The sequence below is a fragment of the Embiotoca jacksoni genome, unplaced genomic scaffold, assembly GCF_022577435.1.
Source record: "Embiotoca jacksoni isolate LCO1_2020_lvr unplaced genomic scaffold, fEmbJac1.0.p SCAF_66, whole genome shotgun sequence".
Taxonomy (NCBI): Eukaryota; Metazoa; Chordata; class Actinopteri; family Embiotocidae; genus Embiotoca; species Embiotoca jacksoni.
The window spans coordinates 1,355,904-1,376,251 of record NW_027185421.1 but is presented as its reverse complement, the minus strand read 5'-3'; the positions used below and the strand labels follow the sequence as shown (position 1 = coordinate 1,376,251).

General features: G+C 42.8%; 2 protein-coding genes and 1 long non-coding RNA gene across 7 annotated transcripts; 1 reads left to right on the top strand and 2 right to left on the bottom strand.

Moving 5' to 3' along the window:
- The first annotated feature begins 471 nt into the window (after positions 1–471).
- Positions 472–18,680, top strand: LOC138214016 (uncharacterized). 5 transcript variants are annotated; one of them, XR_011179593.1, is made up of 7 exons: positions 472–535; positions 671–1,882; positions 10,225–10,370; positions 10,480–10,592; positions 11,193–11,283; positions 15,523–15,585; positions 16,383–18,680. It is a non-coding gene; the product is annotated as an uncharacterized lncRNA (long non-coding RNA). The 5 variants fall into 5 exon arrangements; XR_011179591.1 differs by having other exon boundaries at positions 480–1,882; XR_011179592.1 differs by having other exon boundaries at positions 480–1,882; positions 10,225–10,382.
- Positions 5,587–10,272, bottom strand: LOC138214014 (protein rapunzel-like). Its single transcript, XM_069175372.1, has 3 exons — positions 10,142–10,272; positions 8,384–8,880; positions 5,587–8,300 (listed from the first exon to the last, which is right to left on the bottom strand). The coding sequence occupies exons 2-3, from the start codon at positions 8,875–8,877 to the stop codon at positions 7,610–7,612; spliced, it is 1,185 nt and encodes a 394-aa protein (XP_069031473.1). The 5' UTR covers positions 8,878–8,880; positions 10,142–10,272; the 3' UTR covers positions 5,587–7,609.
- Positions 12,214–16,849, bottom strand: rpz (rapunzel). Its single transcript, XM_069175373.1, has 3 exons — positions 16,769–16,849; positions 14,823–14,875; positions 12,214–14,610 (listed from the first exon to the last, which is right to left on the bottom strand). The coding sequence occupies exon 3, from the start codon at positions 14,562–14,564 to the stop codon at positions 13,884–13,886; it is 681 nt and encodes a 226-aa protein (XP_069031474.1). The 5' UTR covers positions 14,565–14,610; positions 14,823–14,875; positions 16,769–16,849; the 3' UTR covers positions 12,214–13,883.
- Positions 18,681–20,348: the final 1,668 nt, after the last annotated feature.

Here is a 20,348-nt window from a genome sequence, read left to right as displayed (position 1 = left end):
GAGGCAGCAGTCTCTCTGTGACGTGGCGTTTCCTGCTCCTGCTCTCCTTCCAACTCCTCTTTCTCAGGCTTTTACTCATTTACCACCCCCCCCCCCCTCCTCCTCCACTAATTATCGGGAAAGTTGCAGCAACATAATCCAATGCTTTGATATATTATTTCGTAATTTCAACATGTCCAAGAGTTTTTCTTTCTGTTTCAGACCACTGAAAAACAACAGGATGAGACGAGACGGATAAAAAGCTGCAGACTACAAATGAGGAACGAAACTCAGAAGTGAAGGTCGGAGAGAACAAGAACTCAGATTAATTTTCTAACATTCCTCAACGCTGATGGGGCCGGTGACCTGCAGCAGACGAGGCAGACAGGAATCTGAGTGTTTGTGTGTTTGTGTGTATGGGGGTGGGGTGGGGTGGGGGGGGTGGGGGGTTCAGACTACAACAGCGCTGGGGGGGGGGGGGGGGGGGGTGTTGAGTGAAACAACATGATGAGGCCTTGAAGAGGGAAGGCAGACGGAGACACGTGTTCGCCACCCGGTGGGTTTCCACCTAAACGCTGATGGTTCCTCCAGATGCGTTTTTTTTGCAACTTTAAAACTGGCGGTTATTGTCTCCATTTTTATCTTCTCACAGCTTCTACAAATAATATATTGACCTTCGTGTTTCCTGCAGGATTGATGACGTTTTGCTGATGACGAGTGGAAACTTTTCAAACACATCACTGAACAACTGTGTCATGTTTTAGTGTGAACAAAACACGATGAGGAATTTTCTAACAACCAGGGCCAGTTATAAAAACTACATCCAGTCGACATGCTGTGATATAAAGGTGGGAAATAAAGGTGGGAAATAAATGTTAGAACTTTTTGGCATTCAGCAATAAAAAAATATATTTCACGTTTGTAAATGTCTGAACACTCGAGTTTGTAATTTCCAACCTGAACCGTCAGACTCGACCCGATCGTTATTCAGATGATCGAATCATTCCAGCGGGTTTGAGAGGGTCGGGCTCTGCGCTGCGGTGGATCAGTGAACTGTGTGAGGGGGCGGGGCCTCTTTCACAGCTGATGTGTGTCTGAAATTTCAGACGAGGTCAATGTGGTAAAAATAAAATCACTTCACCTGCTAAAAGAATGTGTTCTGAGCAGATCACATCTCAATGAGCCCTCAATGCATTCTGGGTATGTTCACACCTGTATAAAGATGACCGCTTATGTTCAGATCAGCCAAGACACATGTTAATGACAGGTGTGAACAGTAAATCTTCCAGTAAAAACGTGACACATGGATGGAGGGCCTCTAAAGGATGCTACATCCTCAAATGCAGAAATTTCACAATAAAAGATGGCTGCAATATGGCTGAAAATAAAGCTAATAATATATTTTTTTTAAACATAATCCTCTATATATTTATTTATTCTCTGTCTGCATATAATTAGTTATTTAGTTAGTTTGGGCTTTTTTTTTTTCAATATTTTCTAAGGTCTAAAAACTGATTTCCAAAACGTATTATCTACAACTGTGGTATTTAAAATTTTGCACACTTTTAATTTGAAAATCTTTTGTTTTGGAGTTGCAGCATCCTCTAGAGGCGGGGCCTTTTTTGTTGCCTAGCTCTCATTGGATAATTGATAAGGTGGCAGCCATCTTGCAGCATTATATAAACATTCCTGTTTCTCACACTCTGTAAAAAAAAAACACACAAAAAAACAGAAGTTCCTGAGCTGAAATGTGTCCGTTGAACCTTTTCTGGTTTTCACACATTTAGTTCTTTTGGTCATTAAATGACTTCGCTGGCAGGTGAAGCAGCTAAGACACACTTTTGGCAGCCATGTTTGAAGGCCTCACCTCCACACCTGCGACCAGCCTGCTGTGTTTCTAAAGGTAAAACTATTAATTCCTCTTTGTCCTGTTATTCATTGAGGACTAATTATGTCCTGAAATAGTTTTGTTTTTGAGTGAGACTCTGCAGGCTAAACCTTCTGTAACATGTTTACTGTCAGAGAAGCAGAAAAACATTTAAGTGTTTATTTTACAACTTCTTGTGTATTTGTCTGTAGATGTATAAAATAAATCAAGATATGAATGAAACCACCTTCAGAGTATAGATGGGAATAAAACTGGAAGCTTTGGTTTATCTGAAGTGAAGATTTCTAATTCAGAGTTTGAGGAAAAACTCATTTTTGATAAAACAGCATTTGAAAATATGTATTGGCCCTTTGTCAAAATTGTTTTTCTTCAACTCTGAGCCCGAAATCTTTACTTCAGCCGCACTTAGATTAACCAAACTGTTCAGTTTTATTTCCATCTGTATTCTGAAGGTTTTCATAAAGGTTGTTATTCATATATCATTCATAAGCTGATTTTATGGGGCATTTTATTCCTAAAAATGAGGTGAATTTTTGGTGACATTTTATGATTGATGGCGAGATAAAGAAAAAAGAGATATCCATATCTTTATCCAATACTTTGATTTCTGTTCTGGGCCTAATGGCCTAATTTCAAACATAACATTTCAGAAAACTTCTAATACAAAAAATAATCGTTTTAATATAAGTAATCAACTCGGGAAGTTTCACTGTCATATCTGTAAGCAAAAAGTAAAATTGTTCTCGTATTCACCTGTATCATGTGACCTTAAAGCTGCACGAGCCAACAAATATATAAAATAATTCTTGTCTACTGGAAAGTTGAGCTTACAATATCTTTATTTTTTTTTTTTTACTGTTTATGTGAAACTTTACCAGTGAAAGTCTGCGACTTTCAAACACGCGTCTGTCCTCGGTTCTGGACTCGGACCTGCAGCCAGCGTGTCACTGAACAAATGTTTTAATGCTTTTTATGGGATTAGTCCACTCAGTCAGAGCAGCAGGGCGGGTCGATGCTCCACTCGGACTGATGGGTAATAGGATTATCCTGCGCTTGGCCGGGATTGGCAGACAGAGCTCTCCCAGCATTGATTGACTCCCCCCCTCCGGGGCCCCTCTGATGCTCAGCCTCCATCCAGTCTTTCATTTGTTTATGAAATATTGATATTGGCTGCTATCTCCTCTCGGAGACGAGGAAGATTCAGGATGATGGAGAGAAGAGCGTTTAGGGATGCTGCCTTTTTTTGTTGTCGTTGTGAACAATCAGTTTATGGTTTTCCTGAATGGCACCATGATGCCATATTTCCTGTTAAAACTGCCTTCAGGGAAATATTCTGCAAACTGCTTCATTTCATTTTTCTGTCAACCACAGATGCTCCAAAGTGAGAAATGTCTTTTTAAAAACATTTTTCATGTTTGTAAATCATCACCAAGACAAAATGTTTTAAAGAAGTAGCAGCAGGGTTTTGGTTGTGCGTGCTGACAGCGCCCTCTGTCTGCTAACCACCTCCGGTACTGTTTATTTCCTCACCAGATTTCCCTCCTGTCCTCCTGAAAACCTTCTTTTTAAACAACCACAGAGTGTGTTTATGTAACTGTGGCTTCCTGCTGTCTGAGATATGGATGCAGTAAAAGAAAACAAATGCCATGCCCCCCCCCCCCTCTTAACGACAGCCAGGATTGACTGGTTACTGCAGCCAGAGCCTTTTTACGCAGGAGAAGAGCCTTCTCGGATCGATAGTCGTTACCTACTGTAGGCGAACCACTAATGAATCCACCGGCTTCGGTTCAGGAAGCCGCTGATCTGAAATGTGTTGGACAGAAAAACAAAGAGACGACTGAAGTTTTGGATTCAGAAAAAAATAAAACAGAAGAGAAGAGATTAGGATGATGAGTTGAATTTTTTATTTAAATAGGAATGATGGCAAGTGAAGAGGTCGAACATCAGGTTTCAGTGGTCCGTTCTCTGGTTCTCTGGTGTGTCTGGTTCTCTGGTGTATCTGGTTCTCTGGTGTATCTGGTTCTCTGGTGTGTCTGGTTCTCTGGTGTATCTGGTTCTCTGGTGTTTCTGGTTCTCTGGTGTGTCTGGTTCTCTGGTGTGTCTGGTTCTCTGGTGTATCTGGTTCTCTGGTGTTTCTGGTTCTCTGGTGTGTCTGGTTCTCTGGTGTGTCTGGTTCTCTGGTGTGTCTGGTTCTCTGGTGTGTCTGGTTCTCTGGTGTGTCTGGTTCTCTGGTGTTTCTGGTTCTCTGGTGTTTCTGGTTCTCTGGTGTGTCTGGTTCTCTGGTGTTTCTGGTTCTCTGGTGTTTCTGGTTCTCTAGTGTTTCTGGTTCTCTGGTGTGTCCGGCGCACCCATCCGTCTGTCTGCTCCACACTCCCTTTGTTTTTTAAAGTGTAGGATTAAAGCACTGAAATGTCAAAAGGCTGGTGAAGCGCGTTTAGTCACCTGTCTGGGTTTTTTTCTAACTATAAAAAAGGTTGCAGGTGCAGTCTGAAAGAAACCATGACGACGGATGTGAGGAGGCTATTTTTAGGTGTTTATATTTACTGTATTAAATGAAAGGTGAAGATGTTCCCACAGGGTTTGACAGTACAAGAAGGTAAAGTCGGGGTTTCTCTTCACCCAGCGTGTAAAAGGAACAGTTCAACCTCTTCCCCAAAAATGTTTTCTTATTAAGAGTTTGTCTTGAGGGCTGGTTGCTTCGTGCAAATGCACATTTATCTCCTCACTCAAACTTATAGATTTAGTGAAATGCATGATTGAAAGTAGTTGAATTACAGGAGATGTTTACCTTCTGCAGCTTTTGTCATCAGCTGATTTTTGTTTGCATGTATTTTGCATATTGGGACCCCCTTTTTTATATATATTTGTATATGTATATATATATGTATATATAAATAATGCCTTCCACTATAACTCTCGGCTGATTGGTCCACGTCCTCCTGCTCTGCACTGTGCAGCACAGAGAGCACTTGATGAACCCTGACAGGCTTGATTCAGGGCAGAGAGGCCCGGCAGCTAAAGAACCCTGCAGATCTGCTGAGATATGAAATGATGTGCGTCTCCATCCTGCTAAGACCTGCTAAGACCAGCACTTTGCTGCTCGTCTGCAGCGTATTAGCTGCTGCCAGAGGTTATTCATAGACTATTAAACCAGAGCTGCGGTCAGGAAATGCTGACTTATGTGTAAATATCAATTAAATTAGAGGCAGTGGCTGCTGCTGAGGGTGCACTGCCTGGTTTTAACGGGCGAGGGCTCTAACAGGGCAGCGTAAATCACATTTGTACAAGAAAAGACAGGCTCATATTAGATTACACGTGTTCACGCAGCCATTTGCAATTTGTATTCGGTCATTAATTGTCAGAAAGCATAAACGCCACGCTGCCCATTGATCATGCTCTTATTTTATTGAGATTGTTTGGTCTGAATGCTGAAGCTGAAGTGCGTAAATGATACATTTTAATTTACATTAATGCCCATTTTTTTTTACCTGATGATACATTTCATATGACCGATGTGTATTTCCTGGAAAAACATCTTTTCTTTCGTTTCTTTCAAATGAGGAAAAACACGAGTGTGAATGTTGAGTGTGAGCAGGCGTATCACAACAGACAAAGAAAGTGCTCACGTGGAGATAAAATCGTACACAAATGATGGGAAAAAAAATCCATCACATTTGCAATTTGGTATTCGGTCATTAATTGTCATAAAGCACAACAGATTGATCATGCGCTCATTTTATTGAGACTGTTTGTCGTGAATGCTATAGTGAGTAAATGAGGCAAAAATCAACGGAAGCTCACTGCATTCATGTAAGAAAAGAAAAATTGACAGCTTATCTCATAATCACGAGATCTTTATGAGACCTTCTAATTATGAGATACTGATCTTTAATTATGAGAAAAGTTGAGGTTGAGCCCGTCGGCACGGACGTTGGCCACTACGGTAAAGGCAGAAAGATATTGGCAAAGATATTAAACTTCTTGATTCAATAACTGAATAACTAAACGGAGGAATCGTGATGGACTCGAGTGAGCAGGAAACATCTAAAGTGGTTTTTCTTACGTGAACGCAATGCGCTTCTACAAAAATCACTGTTTTACTTTCAAATCAGAAAAAAACAAAAAGTGTTCATGTTGAATGCCAGCAGGAATATCATGGAGAGAAAATTGTGCATAAATAATAAGTTCAAAACAACTTCAAGTTTTCCAGATGAGCTGAAGTCACGACGTGTCGTGGGCACGGCGCCGGTCGGCAGTGGGCTTCACTAGTTTTGGTTCGACTGTGTTTGAAACACAAGGCACATCGTCGCGTCTCCGCTGCCAAACTCCGAGGCCTCTTTGTTCTTCACGCCTGAAAGAGTCGGCTCCCTGTCGGAGTTATGTAGGCCAGCCTGCTGAGCAGAGACAAAACGGGAGCTCGGAGCCGGAGCTGCAGCCTCAGCAGAACCACCGCCGGCCGTTTCTCAGGGGAGACCGGGTTATTACTGTATGCAGCTGAGGTAAAAGCATCGTGCAGGAACGTTAGTCGTATGTTACACACAGTAGTTCATTATATGCACGGGGGTTAGTATTTAAACATCTCCAACATGAAATAAATTCATGCTTAATTCAAATTTTCACAACAACCCTAGCAGCTAATAAAAGGGCATCTGTGGTTAAATTCTCTTAACAAAAAAAGTGTAAAGCAGAATCTTCCTGACAGGAATGCACTGATCCGAGTCCGACCTGATCGAAGCCACGTTTACATGGAGCCTATTAAAAATGTTTAAAAGCTCAAACAATGAAAATATTCTACTGTCATGTAAATTCAAAGTATTGATCCAGTACCAGAGCTCCTTTTCCCCCTTTTATACTTCGCTGCTTGGATCTAATGGAGGTCAGTCCAGAATGTGTAAATAACATGTATTACACAGTAACTAATGAAATTCATTTCATTTCACTAAATATTTCCATTTAATCATACTTTATCAGTTTTGTCCTGAGAGCTACGTTTTAGATGAAAATATTGTACGTTTTGTCATTACTTTTATTTTCAGCCTGATTGACGCCTTTAAAAACAAACTTCAACGTGCTTTGATGATGCATAGATACTAAAAAAACGTCATTTGTCTTGGCTGGGTTGAGGTGGATCTGACTGATCTGATTGGAAACCTGACGATACTACGTCCCGCCCACCGATAGCTGTAACCTGACTGCACCACAGGCCTGTCAATCAAACAGACACGCCCCCAAAAACAGGTCTTTTTGACTTTGGATTTGATGAGAGAAGTTGAATGGGAGTCTATGGAGCCGGAGGCCTTTTGGAGCCGACCTCTAGTGGCACTCGATGGTATTACAGCTGAAGACACTTCTGGATCGGAACCATTTTACAGACGTGAAGCTACGAACACTTTTATATCCAGTCTGTGGTTTGGTTCACTATAGAATAAACTACTGTTTACACTTTGAAGCACCACAAATAATGGAGTCATACATATATAATAATATATCAGTCACAGGGGATATCTTACTTCTGAATATTTTAGTTAAGCTGCAGATAAAACTTCTTTTTGTTTCGATCTTTTTGATTTTGAAGCACTTTTGCTTGTATTAGAGGATGTTGGCAGATGAAAACACCACCTGATCGATCAGATCAGTGCACCCCTGGTCTCTGAGATTCAATATTTCTATTTGGATTTTCTCCGCTCAGTCTCGCAGCAACTGAACTCGACTGTATCTCGGCTGAAATCCGTCCTTTCTGCTTCACTCCGAGTGGACGCACACGGCCACGTTCTTGTGCCTCTCCCAGTAGTGACAGTCCTCCGGGAAGCTCCACTGAGCCACCGACTCCTTGTGGCGGCTGACGGCGTGAACGACGAAGCCGCACAGCTGCTTCTCCAGCAGCTCCACCACCGCGGGGGCGTTCCCCTTCTTCCCCTGAGCCTCCATCACCTGCCGGATGAAGTCTCGGGGAACCGGCTGCGGCTCGGTGCTGTACGACACCACCAGGTTGATGTCGTTCACCTGCAGCACCTCGAACCAGTTCCGCCCGGCCACGTGGTGGAAGTGTTCCCCCGCCCGCCAGTTGCGGTAGGTGCTGCCCGAATGGTTGATGAGCCGCACCGACCAGCGCACCCAGTCGTACTTCTTCACCAGGAACTCCAGAAGCAGCCGGGTCGTGTCCTGCAGGGTCTCGTCCTCCTTCTCTTGCAGGAGCCGCTGGGCGTCCAGCTTTGCTTGCTCTGCGAAGGCGGCGGTACACGACTCGATGGTCGTCTTCATCCTGGACTCCACCTCTTCGATTTTTCCGCTCCACTCTCGGATCTCGTCCTCTTCTTCCCCCGGGCCTCGCGTTAGGGCGCAGCGGCCCAGCAGAGCGATCAGACCCAGGCAGAACAGCTCCTTCATCCGGACGCAGAAGTCCTCCAGGCGGCGGCGGTTCCTCGCCACGTACCTGCAGAATAAAAGGAGACAATCGTTTTTACATTCGCGATTAGAAGCAGAGCTCCAGAAACAAGATGAGATCTAAAGACGCACCTTTCCACCAAATCTAAAACCGACTCCCCGAAGCTGTTGGTCCCCATCAGAGCGTCGTAGAGCACAAACAGGTTCTTCTCTCCTCCGGTTTTGGCGAAGTGCTCCAGAAACAGCCTCGTCTTCACCTCCTTGAACTGCTGCTTGGCCTCCAGGATGTCCATGTACTTCCGGAACTGGTTCCGGATGTTCTCCTCCACGAAGAAGTACTGGGCGTCCAGCCGGCCCTTCCGGATCTCACAGTCGATGTCCTCCAGCTGACCGGAGAGGATGTCCAGCTTGTTCCTCACCGTTAGGAACTGCTCCTTGACGTAGAAGACCTCTTTGCTGTGGACGTTGTCCAAAGCGAGGCGCAGTACCGGAGCGGCGGCCTGGCAGAGCGGGAAGAGCTCGCCCACGGCGCTGGCCAGCACCTCGGCACCCTTCTCGAACATGTCCATCACCGCCTCGATGGACTCCTTCTTCTGGGCCACGACCTGCTCCAACGAGCTGCTCATGTTCTGGGACACGGAGGGACAAAACATGGTGTCAAATCAACACAGAGACGTGTGCAACAGGAAGTCTTTAACCTCATAAACATGTTTTCTGTTTTGATCCGTGAGCTTTTTTTAAGGTTGAAGAACGTTCGTCTATTTCTCGACCTGATAAATCCGTCTTACACCGAGGTGTCGACATGCAGCAGCTTCTTACAGGCAGCATGTGATGATGTTTCCCTCAAAATCCTCCGATTGTTTCATCTGAATGACTCGAGATAAAAAGGTACAACCAGAATATCCATTTAAAAAGCAGAATAGATTTTGTTTTTCCATTTTTTTGTCGCATTTCACTCCTTCATATATTACAACCATTCAAATTATGATTCTTCTGAGGGTTTGGACCTCGTTTTTATAGAAATCTTACAGGCAATTGGAAAAATAATGTTTTCAGCAACTCTGTTCATTTCCAAATAGAAAACAAAGCACCAGAGAATCGCTGTTTCTTCCTGATTAAAAAATAAAAGACCATATTTCACGGAGAACTGCACCTTTATTTGCACCAGAAACAGCTCTTCGTTCTGCAGCATTTTGCCAAATTGCGGGAAAAAAAACGACAGTTGAAATTGGTCATAAATAAAAATCAAGTTTTGAGATGGAGGACAGTAGAAATTTTTTAGAAATTGTATCTCGACCTTGTAGGATACATTTAGAGAAAAATAATAAGCTCCCCACCCAAAAGGATGCAGATAATGATGTCATTTAAACAAAATGGGGGGCATTAGATGAGAAAATGACACAGTGCCCTTCTGTCCTTGTGACTCATCTCAAGGCCAAACCGTGTTTAGAATCCCCTTCAGTCCTGACAGTCCTACATCACTGTGCTCAGACTTCCGTCTGCGGATGAACCTCCAGATGCTGCGTCACCAAAACTCCTCCACAAATTAACATCAATTTTGTTTATTTATGTTTGTTTAATGCCTCGTGATTCGATTTATTTATAGATAAAAAAAATAAAGATAAACAGCTACGCAATCATCTTGGTCGTAAATAATCAAATAGTGTGAGGGAAATTAATCTTTAAATAATCTGTTCATGAAACTGCGCCATAGTTGAACTGGGCAAGCGCACCCAAAAAGAAATGCGCAACGGCAGTCCTTTTACGCACAAATCCTCCGCGAGCTCCGGACACACCTTACAGCACAGAATCCCCCCCCTCCCCCCATCCTCCTTTGATGGGAGATAAAGACATTCGTGACATTCCTGTATTAACAGCGGGTTTCTGTACCTGAATGAAAAGACTCCTTCACGCCTGATGAGCTCCAAACAGCTGCGGATAAAGTTTTTTTTTCTTTTTCTTTTCCCTTTAAGTTTGAGAGAATTCCCACGTTTCTCTGGTCCAGTGTGGAGCTCCGAGGGGTCCAGAAGAGGATTCAGAGGAGATGCGCACTCAGTATCTGCAAAGGAGAGAGAAAGAGAGAGAGAGGGAGGAGAGAGAGGGGGGCAGACGGATTGAGGTGAGACAGGCGGTGGGTCCATTTTCTCTTCAGTCGTGTCTTCATGGAAGAACGATTTTGTTGCTCCAACAAAACGGAAATTAATTTGGATATTTGTCTTGTTTTCCAGAATATTTGGACGTTTCTTTTGTTCCTCGGCAGCTTCTTTTTTTGCGCGCACTTGGCGCAGATAATCTCACCATGATGTGCTGCAGCTGCTGTGAAAAGGATCCAAACTCGGAGGTAAGAATTAAGCTCTTAAAACTGTTGTTGAGTTTTGTCTTTTTGGTGTTTTAAAATGAACCACGGTCTTTAGTTGTTGTTTTGTTTTTTTACCACAACTGCATCTCAAACCATAAAATGATGGAAATGTTGTGCACACATGAGGTGTTTAAAACATCACACCTCTGACGTTTACATGCGCAACATTATTCTGGATGTTAAATCACAGTAAAGGAGATTTTTAAATGTGCAGGGAGGTGAATCTGACAACCAGTGTTTATATCCACCTCAGACGTGCGTCATCACTCAGATTTATCACTAATATTTCTCGTTTAACATCCATTTAAAATCAAAGTAAACACAGACAGTATTTTGTAATCAGTTAGATGACTTTGTGATGATCAAATTAACCGTCTGCCCCCCCCTCCTCCTCCTCTTCATCTGTGCGCACGCGACGCGCCCTGTGAGGCTGAACCTCCCTCACCAAAAAAAAAAAAAAAAAAAAAAAAAAAACGAAATCATTACGCAAATCGTTTCTCCTCCAACTCATCATGTGTGAAGATTTATATCCAAAGTGTGTCCAAGATTTAAATTAAAATGTCTTGAAACATTTCCGTTTAGATGGAAACGGATTCTTGGAGACGAGCTCGTGTCATGAAAAGAGAGAGAGCAAATATCACGTGACACACGTCGTGGCTCAGAGGAAGTGCAGGTGAGCTCCTCACATCGTTGTGTCAGTAATCCGCAGCTCAAATGCCTGAAATGCACATTTTCCTTTTTTGGTTCCCGAAACTGAGCTGTGGGTCAAACCTGTTCAGCGGGATGAGGATGAGGATGATGCATGAGGGTGAACCTTCGTGCACGTGGAGTTAATTCTCACCCATCTTTTGATCTTAAACATGAAGTTTGGCTTCCAGCTGATCTGTTTGGGCCCTAAAAAAAAGGAAACGGTTTATTTTCCTGTTTTAAATAAGATGCTTTATGTCCTGTGGGCCCTCGAGCAGTTCAGAGAGAACAGGTGCAGTCGTGATGGACGTGAAGTACTCACGCCCTCTGGCGGCCAAATCAGTCAACTGCACCTTTCCGTCTCTTCAATTTCTGAGCTTCTTCAGAGGACATTTTTCACGTTACACTGATTTATAAAAGTTTCTATTCTACTAAACCTGCTGCAGTGTGTCAGGATAAATGTTTTCATCATTTTCAAAAATCCTTTTAATTTTTAAATTTTAATGGATTAAAAACAATTTTTTTTCAAGTACTCAAACAAAAAATTAATATAAATTAAAAACTGCAAACAAAATAAATAATAATGAACAAAAATGAAATAAAATTTATAAAATTTACAATGAATAAAAATAACATGAAGCAAAAATTACTGCAAAATTTAAAATAAAACAATATCATTTATTTTTACCATTTAAATGAAATGTTCTCCACTTTAATTTCACTGCTTTTTTTTTTCCTCCTCCTTAATGTATAATTTATTTTTAACATCAGCACCAGAATGGCAGTGAAGAGATAAATGCTGGATTATGTGTGACTATTATATCTTTTATTTCATCTTATTTTCTAAAGAAAAATTTGCCATTTTAATGACATTGGCTTGTATTTTTTTTCTTCATTTACGACTCCCAGTCAGTTCTTATTATACCACATTTTTTATTCATATCGGTGCATAATACAACCAGGCATCAAAATATCCATAACAAAAAAAAAGAAAAGCAATATATTCACATGCTATGACATGAAGAGGTCCATATGATCTGCATTCAGACTATATTTATTGATGCGACGTGTAGTGTTGGAACAAGAGAGCACAGAACCACGACCCGGTTCAGTCGTGTGCTGAAAGGATGCAGAACATAAACGATGTTGGAACTGGACAATCAGATGTTTACTTTTCCAGCTGCCGTGAAACAAACCCATCGACTCATAATGCCAGTTAGACCCAAAATAAAAAGACATTATTTAAAGTATAAATGTGAACAGAGCTCTAAAAAAATATAACGACTAAATAAATCAGACAAAAACCCCTTAAAAATAAAATAATGATGTAAAACTTGAGGCACTGTTGGTCAAGAAAGAACTTTTAAAGATAAAAAGAACTCAAACAAAAACAGTTTCCTATTTTTTTAGGTTGTAAAACGTCAGTGAAGAAACCCGCTTGTCTCTGCTCCTACAAAATAAAAGAGCAACAGAAGCCTCCTCATTTCTCCACATTTCAAAACTTGATGACTTTAATGACGGGAGTGAAAATGTGAAAATAGAAGCCCTGATTAGACTAATTAGACCTTGTCAAATATCAAGTTATATTTAGTGTTTCCTGTTTGGGTGAAGAGGTTATTTTTCTCAGATATAGTGTGACGTCAAAATGTCTATTTTATACAGTTTTCAATTTTTTTTAACCAAAAATAGTCTTAAAAAATAATGAAAAAAAAAGAACTCAGCGAAGCAGCAGCAGAAATATTAGGGTCAAATTAGATTAAATTTAATGGAAGAAACATAAAATATGTTTTATAATTTGCACAACAGGAGTGCCTTTCCACTGTTTGAGGTTCTAATAACGTCATCTCGCCCACTTCCTGTTTGATTTTAAAGGCCCTTGAGCGGAGAATTGGCGCCACCTGCTGGTCATCTCGAGGCGTTTAACTTCTACTATTCGACACCAACAGCCAATAATGATCTCCTTTCATTTAATGTATTAAACTATGATCAGGCTTTTATTTAATTTTTAGAAAGTGGTATAAAATAAAGTGGAAAAAGACAATTAAATAGTTATGTGAATGATAATTAATCGTCATGGTTACATTCGTCGTCTGAAAACTTTTCACGTTTTGGTTTAACTTATTTTAAACAGCTATATTCATCTTCTTTTTTTTTTTTAAGTCAGGCTCCCGGCACAAATCATCATGCTGACTGTCTTTTAGTTTAATATACATGTATGTTCCAGAAATCTACGATAATACGGCAAATATATAGTTTTATGAAGTGATTCATTTTACGTGTCAGTTATGTGACGTGCAGTGTTTGAATAGTTTTAGTTTAGTTTTAGTTGTGATCCTGTGGCGGATTAGTCATCAGCTTTTAGTATCAGCTGAGTCATTTTGTGATGCGAGATTAAAACAAACGTACAGTAAGCAGCAGGTTCGGATGAATAGTGTCGCCGTCACAGAGAGGAGGCGTTTACAAAGGGCTTCGTAGGGAGATGAAGAAGAAGCCCGGGAGGAAGAGGAGGGGGAGTCACGGCGAGGGAACGCGGAAACCCGTGAGTCCTGAAAGCATCGGGCGGGAAAACGAAGCTCCTCCCCCTTTTCATTTGCACCTGCGGAGCGCCTCCTGCATCTTCTCCTGCACGTGCTCCATCTTCTCGGCCCACTCCTCGCCGAGGCCCTCCTCGTCGTCCCCGACGACGGCGGCGTAGCCCATGAGGGCGATGAGCCCGATGCAGAAGAGGTAGGTGAGGCGCGTGCAGAGGCGCTCCATGGTGCGGCGGTCGCCCTGCGAGTGCTTCAGGTACACCTCCAGGACGGGCCGGCTGAACAGCTTGGGTTTGCCCACCACGCCGTCGTACAGCGTGTGCAGGTTCTGGTCGCTCAGGCTGTTGGAGTAGCTCTCCTCGAAGTCCTTCTTCTTGCTGTCGCTGTGCTGCGGCCGCGCCTCCACCATGTCCATGAACTTCTTGAACTGGTGCTTCAGGTTCTCCTCCACGACGCAGTACTGCCCGTCCAGCGTCTCCTTATTGATCTGCAGCAGCGCGTTGCGGTTCTCCCGCGACAGGTCTTTCAGCGCCTCGTTCACCGAGCCGAACTCGCGCTTCAGCGTGCGGATGTCCTCGTCGTCGACGTGGTGCAGCACCACGCGGATCAGGGAGCCGGCCACGCCGAAGATGGGGTTGACCACGGCGGCGGCGGAGGAGATGGACGCCACGCAGTGCAGCACTTTGATCATGCCCTGCTTCAGCTTGGCCCGGTCCTCCTGGATCTCCTCTTCCATCGCGGCGGAGACGTCGAGGTCGCGGCGGGACGACGTGGACGGAGATCTGAGACGGGAAGCGAGACAGACATCGGGTTTGTGTTTACAACTGATGGTCTCATGGGAAACTGTCCAGTTCAGCCTTTAAACCGTAACGATGGACTTTATTATCACGCTTTAAAGGCTGAAGATCTGATCCAACACCAACATTTACTTTTACTGACACCAGATTTGTTTGACGAGACGAGACGAGACGAGACGACTGTTGAAGTTTCTTACATCAAACTTTTGCTCTCCGAACGACGGGATGCTGCTCCGGATCAGGATAATTCCTGAAAACACACAAAAAACAGACGGAGAATTCAGACACGGAGCAGACACACACACACACACACACACACACACACACACACACACACACACACACACACACACTGACTGACACTGACACCATTTCTGAGTTTTGTTTTGCTTTCTGTCTTGAATACCCGTGACCACCACAGGGGGGCAGTGATTCACCCACAATGACAGACGCCCTTCAAACATCCTCTCCTGATTTCAGCACCACCACTGTGGACTGAAGGCTCAGAGATTATTAACCCTTTAGCTCCTGGATAACTTTAAATGATGCGTGTTTTTATGAATGTAATCAACAAAAAATAGAAAATAAGAGACTAATTCAAATACGGGTGAAACCTGCACTTAGAAAATCGTGTAAAATGACATGAAAGCTCATTAGGTGTTTCTGAACTGCTACATTTAGCTTATTTTTTTTAACATTTCTTTTAGTTAATAGCTTTAACTTTTGAACTGAAAGTCATTAATTCTCCATGTAAATGTAAATTTATCGTCTTTTTTCTGCTACAATCGTCGATAAAAAGATAAATTTGCTTCAAAGTTGGTGCTTGACGGCAACTAAATCAAAAACAAATTACATTAATGGGTGTCATATCTCTGCTTTGTGTCTTTATTTTCACAGATGATGATCTGCATGAGAAGAAGCTGCATTTCTCGACGCAGGACACTGCACGAGGCGACGGCGGTAATTAAAGGGTTAATTGCAGTTTTTTTGGCACAGAGTTCTTCTCTGAATCTAAAACTGTCAAATTTTAGATTTTTAAAAAATAATCTGATCTGTATTTATTATAAATTAGGTGATTTGGGGTCAATCAAGCAGCCACTGACAGCTGTACTTTTATTTGTAACAGTAAATTAACCCTTTGTGCAACAGAAAAAAGTCTTAAATTGACTTTTGACCTTTGCAGATATTTTTTTTCAGAGTGATTCTGGTCAATACGAGACTTGTTAAAATAATTTTAGGAATATAATTACTGATTTATAAGAATATTTTTTTCGATGTTAATAAAAATACTAATTAAGGGCCATTAATGGGATCAACTGCAGCTCCTGGATGAACCAATCACAGCCTGAAGACAACAGGGCCTTTAGAGACAGCAGAGGACAACACATCTCTAAAGTTGTGGCTCTGTGACTCAGTTTCTGCATTAATGTGTTTCAATACAGAAACATGCGACATGAGATAAATCTAAAAATGCAGTCAGTGCCTCAGTAGGAAGAAGCATCTGACTGCATGTGAGCAGAGCAGCTCTGTCGGTCCAACCAGGAAGTGTCAGCTGCTCACCTGGTTTCAGAGCAAGAGCAGAGGCCATCTTGAAGGTTTTCTATGATCACAGCAAATGCTCCGCTAATCCACATTTACACATTAATACTCTGTTAAAATTGGTATTAAAGTACACAAGTTACATTTGAAGGCCTTTTTTTGGTGGATGTTCTGCTGCTGATTCATGTTTCCTGTCACTCTGCTTTCTCTCTTCACAGCCTGTGTTGAGACTCCTGTCTCAGGAAGTCCACCCATGAAGCTCCTACAGTTTAAAACATGAAGACTAACATACAACAATGAAGAGTCATCCGGACGTCTTCTATGTTTATGAGTACTTTTAACAAAGCAGCACATCTCCAACCAGCTCAGGGCCACACAGCTGCCTCCCCAGCCCTGCTCTGGCTCCCCCTAGCCGTGCCTCCATGTTTCCTTGTTACTGCACACCATAATGCCCTGGCCCTCCCCTGCTCTATTACACAGTAAAGACACCAAAATACACCTGAAAACCTGCATATTTCTGTCTAAATGTTGACTTTAGAGTCTCCATGTGCCTCCCAGCCAACGTTTGGCCCCATTGGTCTCATCAAAACTGAGGATTTCTTACCTTTTTTCTACAGTAGCTTAGCCAACACCTCCCTCTCCCAAGTCCCAACCTCGACAGCGTCCTTCTTCTTCCCAGCAATCCCTGCAAAAAGGACACTTCCATGTATGTTGAATATGTAGGGGTGATCACATTGGACAAAACCATTGTTAAAGGGTCCAAAAAGCCCCCCAAACCTCAAAAATGGCCATTTAGGGCCTAAAAATACTTAAGTTCCAATATTAAATTTTAAAATGGCCTATAAATGACCTTAAATAGCAAAGCCCCTTCCTCATATATAGTCTGTCCTACCCCTATGATTTCAACTTATTCTGGTCCATCATGTAGTCTTACAGTTCAAACTAGAGGACGATTGTCAGCGAGTGCGCAGCTGAACTCTCAGAGACTTCCTGCTGCATTTTGTGCGTTTGCAAAGCCCTGGAGCATCTTTGAGAGGCTGCAAACACTCCATTGGTGGGATTAATGAGTAAAAGAGACCCTTTTCTACTGGACTAAACCAAAAAAAAAACTCGAAGGAAAGATATTTTCGTGCGTAAAATCCAACATCTTTAAAAGTCCGCAACGAATCCAAACGGACCTCTCCAAGAGCACAGGCGTATCCAAATCCATAGAGAGCTCTCCAAAAGCTCCAGGAGAAAGAAAATAGAAGTTATCCAGGTTAAATGGTAAATATAATAATAATTACGTCTAAATTTTACAAATAGTACTCAAAAATGTAAAGTTACACTCAAGCAAAGTCGAATTTAATATCCACTAGAAGGCGAAGTGCGTCCAAATGGCGCAGTGGCACAGCAGGCAATAAAGTCCATTCATTTTACGTATTTAAATATATAATGTGTTAAAATATAAATGTATTAATACTGACAGCACTGTAGTAAAGACGACACATTTAAATGACCTTCTATCTGACCAACAACAGCCAGAAAGCAGCTAGAAACGCAGCATGTCAGTGCGCCGGTGAAGCCTTGAAACGAGTCGCAGCCTGGTCCTTCACTCAGGCTTCAATAAGCTTCAAATCAGTCCTGCAGCACGAGAAAAACACCCAGATAACTCCAACGTGGGGGTGGGAGGGACGACTGCAGCCGACGGTTGAAGTTGTTTCTCCCAAAATAAACACGATGAAAATGAAGCCGGCAGCTGCGTCGAAGTAAAAATCCGGTTCCCCTCTGAGCCCCGCTGATCCTGAGATGTTTACATCACTGATTGCAACAACACTTGGTCAGGATGGGCGTCTGCCTCCGTGCGTACCCGGACCTGAGCCTGCAGCAGGTTACCGACCCCTCTCTGAAGCCTTACGAGGCGGCAGCAGCTGCAGGACAAGAGCGGCGCTGTCCCCCTCCCCCCTGCGCGCTGCGGCGGCCACATAAAAAGGACCACTGTGCGTTTGAAAGGACAAAGCCTTCGTTATATCTGCTCAGAGACGACTCACATCTTATTGGTGGTTAAAAAAAAGACTAAAAACAGGCGCGTGTTTAGTCGGCGAGCTGCAGCAGGACGCGCGCGCCTGTCGTCGGTGATCATCTGCCTGCAGCAGCTGCCGACCGGCTCACGTTTCCCACTGATGAATACACTCACAGGTCTGTAGTACGATGCTGTGGTGAACACACGCGTGCAACATCAGCTGTGCGTCGGTTGAAAAGCGGAATATTCAGGCGGGGGAGGGGGGGGGGGGGCTGGACGGCACTCAGGAAATAACAAGAGCCACATACAGGCTACACACCCACCAAAATATATTCATATTCAGAGTTCATTATTCTTTTATACTTAAGATGATCTGTTTCTGTTCAGCTCTGTACTGCATCACTTGTATAAACTGTATGTTTTGACTGATGTAACCCCATGACAACCCTCCTTATTATGGGATTTAATAATATACGTTGATGTTTTAAAATAAACAAAACAAATGTAAATCTTATCTTTTTCTTTTATTGTGTATAATTTCCAGAGGAAATCTGACATTTAGGGACGAATCTCATCAGTTCATCTCATCTCAGGGGCCTAACTATGCCCTTTTTTGGGGGTAGAAATATATATAGAGAGAGAGAGAGTAGAAATTTTGGTAAATATACAGTAGGTATGGAACGTATTCAGACCCCTTTACATTTTTCACTCTTTGTTTCATTGCAGCCATTTGCTAAAATCAAAAAAGTTCATTTTATTTCTCATTAATGTACACTCAGCACCCCATCTTGACAGAAAAAAACAAATGTAGAAATTTGTGCAAATTTATTAAAGAAAAACTGAAATATCACATAGTCATAAGTATTCAGACCCTTTGCTGTGACACTCATATTTAACTCACATGCTGTCCATTTCTTCTGATCCTCCTTGAGATGGTTCTACTCCTTCATTGGAGTCCAGCTGTGTTTAATTAAACTGATTGGACTTGATTAGGAAAGGCACACACCTGTCTATATAAGACCTTACAGCTCACAGTGCATGTCAGAGCAAATGAGAATCATGAGGTCGAAGGAACTGTCCAAGGAGCTCAGAGACAGAATTGTGGCAAGGCACAGATCTGGCCAAGGTTACAAAAACATTTCTGGAGCACTCAAGGTTCCTAAGAGCACAGTGGCCTCCATAATCCTTAAATGGAAGAAGTTTGGGACGACCAGAACTCTTCCTAGACCTGGCCGTCCAGCCAAACTGAGCAATCGTGGGAGAAGAGCCTTGGTGAGAGAGGTAAAGAAGAACCCAAAGATCACTGTGGCTGAGCTCCAGAGATGCAGTAGGGAGATGGGAGAAAGTTCCACAAAGTCAACTATCACTGCAGCCCTCCACCAGTCGGGGCTTTATGGCAGAGTGGCCCGACGGAAGCCTCTCCTCAGTGCAAGACATATGAAAGCCCGCATAGAGTTTGCCAAAAAACACATGAAGGACTCCCAGACTATGAGAAATAAGATTCTCTGGTCTGATGAGACCAAGATTGAACTTTTTGGCGTTAATTCTAAGCGGTATGTGTGGAGAAAACCAGGCACTGCTCATCACCTGCCCAATACAATCCCAACAGTGAAACATGGTGGTGGCAGCATCATGCTATGGGGGTGTTTTTCAGCTGCAGGGACAGGACGACCGGTTGCAATTGAAGGAAAGATGAATGCGGCCAAGTACAGAGATATCCTGGAAGAAAACCTCTTCCAGAGTGCTCTGGACCTCAGACTGGGCCGAAGGTTCACCTTCCAACAAGACAATGACCCTAAGCACACAGCTAAAATAACAAAGGAGTGGCTTCGGAACAACTCTGTGACCATTCTTGACTGGCCCAGCCAGAGCCCTGACCTAAACCCAATTGAGCATCTCTGGAGAGACCTGAAAATGGCTGTCCACCAACGTTCACCATCCAACCTGACGGAACTGGAGAGGATCTGCAAGGAAGAATGGCAGAGGATCCCCAAATCCAGGTGTGAAAAGCTTGTTGCATCATTCCCAAGAAGACTCATGGCTGTACGAGCTCAAAAGGGTGCTTCTCCTCAATACTGAGCAAAGGGTCTGAATACTTATGACCATGTGATATTTCAGCTTTTCTTTTTTAATAAATTTGCACAAATTTCTACATTTCTGTTTTTTTCTGTCAAGATGGGGT

What these genes read in the sequence shown, in the direction of transcription:
- LOC138214014 (XM_069175372.1), bottom strand. Translation starts at nt 8,877, where the DNA reads ATGAGCAGCTCGTTGGAGCAGGTCGTGGCCCAGAAGAAGGAGTCCATC. An exon ending in GTTTTAGATTTGGTGGAAAG is followed by an intron (nt 8,301 to 8,383) that starts GTGCGTCTTTAG and finishes TTTATTCTGCAG; the next exon opens with GTACGTGGCGAGGAACCGCC.
- rpz (XM_069175373.1), bottom strand. Translation starts at nt 14,564, where the DNA reads ATGGAAGAGGAGATCCAGGAGGACCGGGCCAAGCTGAAGCAGGGCATG.